This window comes from Ursus americanus, chromosome 2 (assembly GCF_024610735.1).
Source record: "Ursus americanus isolate L20-20 chromosome 2, mUrsAme1.1.p, whole genome shotgun sequence".
Lineage (NCBI taxonomy): Eukaryota > Metazoa > Chordata > Mammalia > Carnivora > Ursidae > Ursus > Ursus americanus.
This window is the reverse complement of record NC_142128.1, coordinates 39,630,612-39,642,675: the sequence shown is the minus strand read 5'-3', so window position 1 is coordinate 39,642,675 and position 12,064 is coordinate 39,630,612. Positions and strand designations below refer to the sequence as shown.

The 12,064-nt window shown below is 55.6% G+C and overlaps 1 protein-coding gene across 1 annotated transcript in view; it reads right to left on the bottom strand.

Moving 5' to 3' along the window:
- The window catches only part of LOC148110553 (lipase maturation factor 1-like), a 46,638-nt gene that overhangs the window by 16,641 nt on the left and 17,933 nt on the right, over positions 1–12,064 (bottom strand). The window contains exon 3 of the mRNA XM_087853922.1: positions 11,052–11,113. Within this exon, the coding sequence (XP_087710048.1) occupies positions 11,095–11,113 (19 nt within the window). The 3' untranslated portion in view covers positions 11,052–11,094. The remainder of the gene's footprint in view (positions 1–11,051; positions 11,114–12,064) is intronic.

The window sequence follows — 12,064 nt, the reverse complement described above, 5'->3', positions numbered from 1 at the left end:
ATTGGAGCCAGGAAGCTCCAGGGACACACACCAGATTCTGGAGGTTCCAGGCCAGCCAGTGGTTGCAATGGTGTCTGAGGAGACCAAAGCCCATCTCTGGCCTCTCAGCTGTCCACTGTGATTCAGGACACACCAGTGTGTACCCGGTAGGGAAAGAGCATACGGGCGATGGTTCATCTTGCCTCAGTCAGGCAACTACTAATGCTGGAGAAGTAAAGGGAAGGACTCATCTCACCAGTTGCTTTTAGCTGTCCTTATATAATATGTGATGAAGATGAGGGCTTAAAAATGACCCTTCCTAAGAATGATGCCCTGGAATATACATGGGGAAGAAGGCAGTGGAGAAATGACTGTGCCTCTGAGCCTTACCCCTAGCACAACTGGGACCACCCTCTGTGAACCGTAAGGATCTCTAGGATGGGAGGAAGGACAAATAAGTCACTGGTACCCACCCAATCTGGCAAGAGTTAGCCTGCCCCACAATCTCCAAATCCAGGGGCCCATAAAGTATCCACTCCAGGTGGCTTCAGTTCCACAGCAGAAATCTCCGTGAAGGGGGGAAAAGGAACTGACAGATTATCTAACACGTTTGAGTCTGTAAAAATAGTATTGGGAGGAAACAAGCAGTTGTGCTGGTGAATTTGGAATGGAATGGTGAAGCATGATCAGAGATGAAAAACAAGGAAAACCAAAAAAGAAGAGGCAACTATTAACTTCAGGAAAAACAAAGAGTTATTAGAAACAAATGAGCACAATTCACTGTTGGCTCAGCAGCTGACATTTACACAATGACTGAACAGGAGTTTCATAAATTATATTTGTGACATATCTGTACTGAGATGGAGAAAGAGAATCAGAGATAAGGGAGAGTAATCCTTATCGTTCATAACAGGAAGAATATAAAGTCTAAAAGCGTATACCAAGAATAATCTACATAAATGTATTATTCAGAAATATGGAGGAAAATACCAGCAGTGGTAGAAGGAGTAAAGGATTTGCTCCAGGAAACAGAATGGGGTGAGCGGAGGTAAAAGATACTGCTGTTTTTGTTAGAAGCTGTGTAATACAATTTCTAATCTGTGCACATGTCTACTTTATTTTTTTTAATAATTAAAAGAACAACCTTCAGGCCTGATTATCTGCTTACAATGTACTAAAATCAGAAATTGATCAACAAAAGGTCACCTATAAAACCCTGAGGGCTTGGGATTTTTGGAACTCTTCTCTAAACAGCACTTGGACTATAGAAGCATCAGCACTGATGATTATAAAACTACACTATGTGCCATTGTCAGAAAGACACTAGAATCTCAGCTGACAGGCTGGATGGGCCAGGGACACAGTCAGAGGGGAGTGGTGACCTGCCTCCATGCTTTCATTAGCAGCTAAAAAGAGATGGAAAATTAATGAGTTTAACAATCAGCTCAGAATCTTAGAAAATAATAAACCCCTTCCTCCCAGAAAGAGGAAACATATAAAAAGTACAAATTAATGAGCTAGAACACATTTTTTTAAAAATCAGATAAAACCACTTATTTGAAAAGACCCATGATAGTTTTGACCACAGGAATAAAGGAGGGAACAGACAACCACTCAGCATTGCCCAGGGTGGGGGTGGAAAGGCCACTCCTAACAGCATGTAGCCATGATGGCAACAGTGGGAGGGGGGAAGGGAGAGCCTGTGGCAGTCAGACAGTCCTGGCCATAGGGACTTGCAGCAAGTCTCCAGAAAACGGAGTGGTAACAAAACCAGTTTTTCAACCGCTAGGGCACCAGCACCCAGGAGACAATAGTTCATCAACCATGATGTTAGATGTTACCCTAATGCACCACCGACACTATGTTAATTCCAAAGCACATTCTTTGCCATATTTTAATCTTTAGTGACTTTCCTGTTTGAAAGGCGTATTAAGTTGGGTACAAATCGTTTTTCACATTTATGTTTCAAATTATTAGAAATAAATCTGAAGGCCAAAAAAGCAAATGTTAGTCAAAATCCATATCTATGCAGTTTGATAAAAGACAGTTTAGAAGCACTTCAGACAAAAGCCACCCAAATGGACTCAGAACTACAAGTATGGATTAAAGCAACAAAATGGATCTTCACTATTCTAGAATTCTGCTTATTAAAGAGATTATCAAGTTTTAGAAATGGAAATGGGCAGCTAGATTCACATCTAGCTATAAGCAAAAGGTTAATGATCATGTAAGAAAAAAAGTCTTTAAAATATGTTTTCTTGTAGGTCCAACGAAAGAATTTTCACCAGATAGTCCTGAGTGAAAACAGAGTGGCAGATATGCACGCAGCGCGGCCCCGTCCGGTTACAGTGGCCTTAACCTGAGTGCACGTGCGCATGCATCCACCTTTGCACACAGCTCTGAGGAGGGATGAGCGTAAGAGAGGGTGTAAGGGAGGGGGTTAACACGGAAGGGAGGAGAAAACGTTAGATGAAAAAGAGAAGACTGAAAACCAGGCATGTTCACTGTGCACGCACACAGGGAAGGAGAACCCAGTACCGTGAGAGACTCCCCGTAAGGGCCCCCAGCACCCTAGTCCTGCCTTTTCCCCTTCCACATGCTAGTCTCCAGGGGACCACTGTGCCAAGTGGGTCACAGCCAGGAGCACCGGATGCTTCTTGTGGGGAGGGTGTCTTGGGTGACCCCCAGGCCCCAGCCCCTCATTGACGGCTCCTTCTCCAGCAGCAGGAAGCACTGGTGTTCCCAGTGAGCAGAGAAGGGAACTGTGTGTGCAGACAGAGACATCAGGCCAAAGAGAGGACAGCGGGGGTGGGTGGGGGGGGTGGGGGGGGGAGGAGGCAAGAATGCTCCCCCCAGATCAGGACCAACCCCAAGACCCTGTTTGAGAAAGCACCTGAAATTCAGACAGGGCAGAGGCTGATGGCGTTCACACTCCGGGCCCCTCTCAGGCTGTCACAGGCAACTAGGGCTGCTCACACTGACCGTGCAGCAGAGACTGTTCAAGACTGTTTTTCCCACTTTGGAAATGCGCGTCTCTGCTAGTGGACATGGTTCAGAGCCCACGCATGCCACACGGCAGCTCTGGAAATCACTGGATACAGGCTTCTCTGTCCTTCCTAAGGACACGAGCAGACAAGAGACCAAATCCGAACAGTGCCGAGGGGCCCTCTCATTCTCAGGCAGCAGGGAGGAAGGGTGCCGGCCGAGACCTGTGGGGGCTGTGCTAGGAGAGTGGCTGCCTCAAGCCTGAGCACCCAGGAAACAGCAGGGAAAGACTCCCCTGAAAGGGTGCCCAGCCGGGCAAGCTCACAAGACAGGACAGGGCAGGCCAGGCTGCGTCTGATTACGGGAATAATTTGATTAAAAGAAACTGCTTTCTTGGACATGGGGGCTGGGAAGGGAATTAGACGAACCATAAATTAAAGCAGAGGATATGAGAACCAGGCAAAGCCCAGTGCTGGGGCCACAAGGGTCTGGAAACGGTTTGGTGGGACCTGCTGCAGCCCAGTCCGCCTGGAACTCCGTGGCTGCCTAATCGCTTCCTGTAGGCAGGCTCCGCTCCAGCACTAATAGGTTTTAATAAAAACTTCCAATTGGACCAGTAAACCCCTCATTAAGCTGTTTTTAAAGCATGAATTTAAGAGCAGCAAGGGTAAGGGGTCACAGGCAGCATTTAATTCACAACGGCTGGTGGGACGTGCTGCTGGGACAGACACCGGAGTTCAAAAGTCCAGGCCACATAAACATCGATGCCAGCACTGGACCTGCCTGAAAATCAGACTTAATAAGGCACCAGCCAAAGCATCCCTCTGGACAAGAGGGGAGTGCCGAACGCCCAAAGGGGCTGCTTCTGCCCGTGTCTCCCGAGCACAGACACAGCCGGCTTGTACGAGTCCCTGCAGCAAAGCACCTGCCCTCAAAGCCCTGCACAGCAGGTGTGGGCCCCACCTGCACATCCACTCCCTGCCAGACACCGACTGTGCAGGACCAGCACCTGCCCGCCCATCCCCACAGCTCACCCACGGACCTCCTGCTGCTAGCCAGCCCTCTAAGCCTCCGTGAGATTGCGGTCAGCCCCCAGGCTCCTCCAGGGTCCTGCTCCCTGACTCAGTGGTTTGCAGCCGGGCCTACTGATACCTGCAGGCCCAAGGACTAGCTGACACTCAGCACTGGGCACGTCAGGATAGATCAACAGTTCACTGAGCTTCTTACTGAAACCAGGGCTCCCTAAAGCATCCAATTCTCAGCCAGATGGGCCCGCGGTGAAAACGGAATGCTCTTTTCCCACAAAGGAATGTCCCCAGACATGGAGCATCCCGAAAGCCTTCCATAAGACCAATCACACCCCAGGGACCAGAAAGGGGTGCTCAGGCTCCCTGTCTAACCAAGGAAGACCTGTGCTTAGTTGCTTCCCGTGTTCAGGCACCGTGTGAGCTTTCAATCTGTCAGCAATGTTTGAGCAAAAACAAAGCGGACCTGGCCAAGAGGCTGCCTTCCGCCCCGCCAACGCGAAAGGCTGAGGTACATGCAGGGAGCAAGGCTATGTCCGTGCTTACTCGCGGTTCCCCGCCCTCGGCTGGGCTGCTGGGCCTTGGACAGGGCCAGATTTCCATGGCCCCCAGCAAGGGACCTTCTGAACCACACCCACAAACAAACAAACCCCACACAGCAGCAGGAGTGATAAAAACCTATAGAAATATCATCCCTTGAAGGAGGACTCCTGAGTGTAAACCAAATGCACTCGTGAAGCACGCTGCGCCCTTCCGAACAGTGAAGTTCCAGAAGGTCCTGACGGAAGATCAGTGTCCGGGGAGGTGGAGCCCCGGATCTGCCTGGGAGACCACCTGGAGGCCGACACCTGCACGCACTGAGCCAAAATCACACTCGAAGTTACATGATCCTTTTCAGGGCTGGAAACACTCTAGGACCTCAGGGGCCTTGACCGACAGAAGAGGCCTCAGCAAAGCACCCATCTTCCTCAAAGTATGTGGAAGGGGACACAAGGACCCCTGAGATGGCTCAGCTCCTGGCCGCAGAGACTGTTCCCACTGCGGCTGCCAGCCAGCCTCTCCTGGAGCTCTCGGACACGCCAGGCCTGAGGGGCCTGCCTCTGCAGAAACATCTGGGATTCAGTGGCTGCACTCAGCTCCAAGAAAGGGCTGTGGGGCCCTTTGTGGGTCCCAACCTCACCAAACACAGGCGGCCGTCAGCACCCAGGCAATATTGGGCGGCCGTGGGCTAAGAGCAGCCCCTTCTGGGCAAAAAAGACTAGAAGCACCAGCTGGGCCGGGCCTGTTGGTGCCTACGCTGCTTTCAAGGACAGAGTGAAGTCTGAGCGAGTCCCCCAGCCTGAGCTCACGAGTACCAAAAAAGCACACATTCTGCAGGGGAGCAGGAAACAGTCAGCACTTAGTGGGGACCTGAATTAATTACATTTAGACCCATCTCTGAAGTAGAAGTGACCAAACCAGTGGCCTTCGAAGCGCAGCCCCGCGGAAAGCTGCTGCAGAGACACGGCCCGCAAAGCAACTTCTCAAAACGCGCCCTGTGCTTTTCCTGTTTCCCCGAGCAAACAGCCCCACTCACATGGCCGTCACCTGACCCGGCAGTCCCACCCAGGGGCAAACGGGCACTCGAGACCCCCGGGGTCCCGGGGCCACTCACACTGCAGACGGGACCTCTTATGAAAGGGGAACATGTTCCAGAAACACAGATACCCTGAGAAGCGCACGGTCGTTCCTAACAAGGGGAAGGTGCCTAGAAAGAGAGCTTGGCCGTGCAGCCCACTTCCCAAACTGAAGGGAGTTAGTACTTCACCCACCATGTCCTTCGAGGGTCAGAGAAGGCAGCTGCTTGAGTCCCCCGAAGAAAACAGACGTGCCCACTGGAGTCCTGGCCAGCGAGTCCACAGAGCTTTCCAGCGCAGCGGACGCGGGCTGTGACATGCAGGCGCACATGGCACCCAAGGGGCTGCACCCGGTCGCACCGGGCTCTCAACGACCCAGCCCACCGTGGCTCCGGACGCGTGGAGGGAGCCGCTCAGCGGCCCGCCAGCTGGGGCTCACCGCTCGAGAACGTGCTCCGGGCAGCTGTGCGCTCAGCAGGCAATCCCCAGGGCGGCCCCGCCATCATCAAAGTCCACTGTGCAAAACAAAGACACAATAAACAGACTTCAAACGAACAAGAAGCGAATTCTCATAGGCAGGCCCAGGTGAGGCCTAGGGGACACTGCCGTAAGGTCTCAGTCCTTCCCGCGTGGTGGTTCAGGGGCCTGGCTCCCGGGCCGCACCGGAGCAGCTGGCTGCTTGTTCTCTGAGACTGGGGAGGAAGAAAGTGCCCGGAGCCGTGTGGTGGTCTGAATGTGGCGAGCCAGCGGTAGCTGTCAGCGGCGCTCTGGACCCCGGCTGCTCGGCGGTCTGTGAGAAGGGCCCGCGGCTGCACGGCGCAGACACCACATGACGCCGTCTTCCTCGGGGCCTCCTTCCGCAGGAGACGGGTCAGCAAGTCAGCAGCTTGCTAGCAAGCTCCGCGGGCGTCACGGGCTCCCACCGACACAGCTGCGGCTTGTCAGCGCCAGGTTAACACCCACGACGCACAGATGGACGGCAGATCTGATTGAGCTGCGAGCAAAACAGTGGCTGTTGGCCGGGTCTCCCGGCAGCAACTCTCCCGCCATGGACGTGGCCCTGGCCTCACAGCACCCACAAGGCCCATGTGCCACCCGGCGCGGGGATCCAAGGGGCTGGGGCTCCGGACTCAGCCTCTAGTTTCCCACAGGAGGCCTCGTGCACCACTTCCCCACCAGGGTTCCCTAAATGCCAGAGCTTCAGCGGGAGCGGCCAGCGCCGCGCTCCACTCACGACTGGCCTGGGAACCTCTGCAGCCGCTGATCTCCCGCAGCCGTCACCTCAGCTCAGAGAGCCCTTCGAACCCCAAAGGTGTCTCCTGAGTGGGGTCTTCCTGCTGCGTCTGCCACACCTGTCCCTTCACAGCCACACACCAGCGCTTCCACTTTTGCTGGCTTCACAAAAGCGGATTGGATGCTCATTTATGGTAACTGCCCCAGTGCGGTCCGTCAGAGCACAGGGGCCTCTCCCACCTGAAAGGGAGCGAGGGTCTGACGTTTTCTCAGTCCTAACAACTGGAAACACTATACTGTTACAAGTTCAGGTAAATCAAATAGATCTTAGCAAGAGAGGGAGAAGGCAGGTTTCTTGGAGGAGAATCTTGAGGTCACATGAATCCCAATCAGAGGGGCCACATGCTCTCGCTGACCACGAACCTCACGCCCGAACTCACAGCTGGTCCTTTCCCGGTCGCAGCCACACGGCTGACTGCTTAGACCGCACTACTGCACCGGCAAGTGGGATGAGACAGATCCTGAGATCGCTGTATTGCTTGCTTCTTGCTTCAGACAAAAGCACAAACCCGAGCAGGAAGACCACGTGTGGGCGCAGCGGACCAGGAAGGCGCTGGCGGCTCTGGACGCCAAGGGCGGCTGCGTCCAGCAGGCTAGGAAGTTGCTGAGGGACACGGGCCCACGACAAATGAATAGCTTCACTTGCAATTTCAAATTTAGACGCTTGCTTTCTCAACTACCTTTTCAGGTAACCAGGAACCAGCGACAAGCCTGTATTCACCCTCCTCTTAATAAACCGCGATATTCTTCCTTTCATTGAGTTGATGCAACTTCTGCCGACGTCGGGCCCCTCTTCCCTGAAGACCCCGTCAGCACTCCGGGCAGACCACTGAGGAGAGCCTCACGCGCCTTCTTGGGGAAGGCGTTGTGCGGGCCGACCAAGGGGACTTCCCTCCACTCGGGCGCCGAGGGGCCGCTGGCCGCAGGGAAGATTCTCTCATCCTGCTGGTTTTCACCCGTTTGATATATGCAGAAGGGTGTGGGGTGGTCTCTGAAATTCCTGGATCTGTGGCATGTGCCTTTCATTCATTTTTAGAAAGGTCTTGGCTTTTATTCCTTTAAATGCTCTTCTGCCTGTTGTCTATCTCTCCTCCAGCCTCCAATGCTCTGCTCTTTCCTTCCCCCACCTCAGGTTGCGGCGGGTGCCTCCAGGCTGATGAGTCTGGCCGCCTGGCTGCAGGCCCAGCAAGGATGCCCTGTTCCCAGTGCCTCCTTCTGGCCCATCTTTCTGGCTCCTCTGCGGGCTGGGACCCCTGACGGACACCTCCCTGTATTTCAGAGCCCTGAGCTGAGGGCTCCAACATCAGGGTCATCTGTGCTGTGTACAAGAACAGTAGGTCCTGAAGGCACATAACCACCCAGAAACGAGGATCTGCAGTGAGGCTGCAGTCAGGGATGGGGCCGTCAAGCCCAGAAACAGGATGTGCCTGGGTCTGTGGCTGCCATCGGTGCCCTCTGTGACCATGACCGCAGGCTGCTGCTGCCTCCAGACGGGGCCTGGGGCAGGCTCTGTCATAGGGGCACCCTGCCCACCCACCTGCCTGCCTGCGGGCCGCTGTGTCAGCACAGGGTGGGAGCAGGCGCTCTCAGCCCCTGGCCCAGCTTCACCCGCAGCCTTGGGGTGGCCTTTCCTAGCACTCCTGCGACCCCCTCCGCCCCACTCAGAAACACCCCAAGTAGTGTGGTAGCACAGTTGGGGCCCCTGTCTGGTATATAGCGTCTGCTTCTTCCCCATTGTTCCCGGCTTCTGCTCCTTGTAGGAGTGGGGAGCGGGGTCTGTGGGCAGTCACGCCCCTCCTGCCCTGCCCCAGGCCTTCTCGCACAGGCCCAGGGAGGCTGGCAGAGCAGAAGCAGGCCTGCCACATCTGGGATGGTTGCTGGGGGGGGGTCTCTCCTTGCCCTCTCGCCCCCAGGGCTTGGTCCAAGGTGAAAGGTGAAACTAGTCACGGCACCACCCTCCTGAGCCAGTGCTGGGGATTCAGAGCAGAACCATACAGGATGTGCTCCCTTCTCAGTGTCATGCTTGCTAATGGCCAGGACGTGGCTACTGTGCCTTGCGGTGTCCCATGTGCCCTTGACAGGACGCATCACCGGTTACCTGGGTGAGCCGCTCGTGACCACCTCCTGAGCCAGGGACCGGGCAGGGCAGTGCCGCGCCAGTGGTCCTCCCCTGGCCCTCTTCTCCGTCCTGCCGCTTTACCCCTGGGGGTCGGTGCTCCTGCCCCCACCGGGAACAGCTCGGTCCCCTCTAATTCCACCACTCTCCCATCACGTGCTCTCAGCTCTGAGTGTCTCCGTGATGCATCCCGTTGGCGCTGGGTCCTCACCTCCGTCTGCGGGCAGACGCTGTTCCAGTGACAGCTCGAGGGACTATTACGCACCCTCATCCTTCCTAACTGTCCCTCACGTTGCACAGCTTTGTGGGCTGCTGGGTGGCTGCGGTTTCAGCTCAGGCCCCGACCTCAGGGTCGTGGGACGGAGCCCCGTGTCGGGCTCCGAGCTCAGTGCAGTCTGCGAAGTTTCTCTCTCCGTCTGCCCCTCCCCGCCCTGCATGCGTGTGCGCACGCGCTCTCTCTCTCTCTCTCTCGTATAAATAAATATTGTTAGAAAGTTGTGCAGCGTCACGTAACGCATGGAGACCCGCAGCCATGTGGACGGACCCGCTGCGCTCCCTCAGCCTGTCGCGTGTGTCTGCTCTGGGGCACCGTCAATCTCAGAGCGCAAACAACCTATTTTGTCGGGAGTGCTGTAAAGAAAGACAGAGGAGGAACACAGGCTTTCACGGTGACCCACAGATTCCCGCTCTCCGCGCTCGGCTCTGCTGTCTGAAGCCTGGCTTTCCCTCCCGTCCCTCCCGCGCAGCCTGGAGCCCCATGGTGGCGCCCCAAGTGCGCCTTTGGACACTGAGTTCACTCCCCCGATCTGAAGCCTCCGAGCCCACACAGGGTCCCAGCTCCCATGTCAGCACCAAGGTGCACGGGCCCACTGCTCCTGGGCACTGAGGGCCATGGCCTGTTTCCCCCACTGCTTTCAAAATGCTCCCTCTCCCCCGGGTTTTCAGCAGCACGTGGATGAGCGGGGAGGCACAGCCTCTTCCCGCTCATGCTGTGCGGGGTTCACTGGGCTGCCTGGGTCTGACATCTGTGTCTTGTACCGCATCTGGAAACTTCCTCCAGCTGTCCCCTCCCCTCAGGGCTCCATACACATGCCACCAATCTCTGAGCTCTTCCCAAGGGCGCCTGAGCTCTGCCTGGCCCGGGCGCCTCTAGGACCCCTCCACCCCCCGCTGTCACCCCCACCCTGCCAGCCAGCCCATCCAGGGAGTCTTTCATTTCAAATATTGTATCTTCCACTGGGTTCTTTTCTCATCTCATCAGTTTCTCTCCTGAGAGCTCTTGTCTTCATTCACTAGGGCTTCATGCCCAGTCACGACAGCTGTGCGAGACCCTGGGGATTCCTCCTGTGGCTGGGGATTCTGCCTGGGCACTAGGGGTGTTGTGCTGTGGGGCGTGTGGGTAGTCATGACCCCGGGAGTGAGCAGACGTCTCTGTGGTATCAGCACGCAAGGTGGTTCGACCCAGAGGGAAGCTGTGCCGTGCCCAGCCCCGCCCACTTGGGGGCTGTCCTCTCCTCAACCCCGCCAGCAGCCTTGGGCCCACTGCCTGCACGTTTCTGAACAAACCCTGCTCCACATGTTCACTCTGGGTGCACCATTCCCCACAGAACACGGGCTGGGGGGGGGACCTGAAGTCCCCCCCTTACCAAACCAAGGAGAAACCCGACCGCCTCTGGGGTGTCGTCCAGTGTTAGCCCCAGGCGAACCCCTCCACAGGCGTGTGTCCCCTGCGAACTCGGCACGGCCTAGAGTGGGGAGAGGCTGGCCTGCAGGATGGCCTGACCTTCCCCCAAGGCACAGAACTGATCCGTGATAACACAGCGCGGTCACCGCTGTGGGACTACTCGTCCCAGCCGTGTGGACACTGCCATCTACACAAACACACCTGCACATTACCAGTCCCCTTATCTGCACTGGTCCACCACTCGGGCAAGGAAGCCAGCGTGGGCCACGATTCCAGGTTAAGTAACTGACATCAGACAACACAGTGACACCTGCCATGCTGATGACACACAGGAGAAGCATACAAATACATACCCCACATGCAACGCTAAACTCCCACGGAGTACGTTTCTGATTTTCACTTACCAAATGAATACCTAAAAAACAAAAGGAGAAAAACATGTTAAAATTTTGCCTTGCCGGGGCCCTGGGTGGCTCAGTCGGCTATGCGTCTGCCTTCAGCTCAGATCCTGACCCGGGTCCCGGGACTGAGCCCCACTTCAGGCTCTCCGCTCTGCTTCTCCCTCTGCCCCTCCCCCCCATCGAGCCCGCTTTCTGTCTCTCTCTCAAATAAAGAAAATCTTAAAAAAATGTTTTTTGTCTTGTTTTGTCAAAAAACTTACAAGATTAAAGTATCAGTCTACCCAACTAGGTAAAGCTCAACTCAGTGACCCCAGGACACTGTAGGTCAGGTCACAGACCCCGTGGATGTTAAATGTGGTGGGAGAGGGTGGGGCGGGGGAGACCTGCCCTTAGGTGCTCTCTGCAGGGGCCCACCCGCTGCCTGGGGCCCAGGAGCCTTTTCTCACCAGGCCCCATCCCACACAGGGATCTAAGGCCATGCCCACAACAGGCCGATCAAGAAATCTTTTAGGAAAAAGCAAACGTAACAATGGATATGTCAGTAAATAATTTCTGTAAGTAATCCAACACCATGAAAATGTCCTACCCTAGAATTTGAAAGTTTCAAGGATGCCCAGTACCCCGAGCACAGATTATCACAAAGGGGACCCTAAATGAAAGGCATCTGGTCCCCACACGCCAGGGGTTAAGGAAGGGCTGTCTTCACAGTGGAGCACGATGCGAACATGGGTCCTCAGCAGCACACAGGCGCTGGGTGTGCGAAGCCACTGCTCCCACCGAACGCAAACGGCCCCACTCTGCTCCCTGAACCCCGCGGAACCGAAGCAGTTCATTTCTATGCATCGACTCCATCTTTAGCAGATACTCCGCTGCCTGACATCCGGGCTCTGGGCAAGGATCAAGGCAGAGCTCTGGGCGGCAGGGCTGCAGGCCGGGGCCGGGGCCGGGTGGGGGCGAGGGGCCAC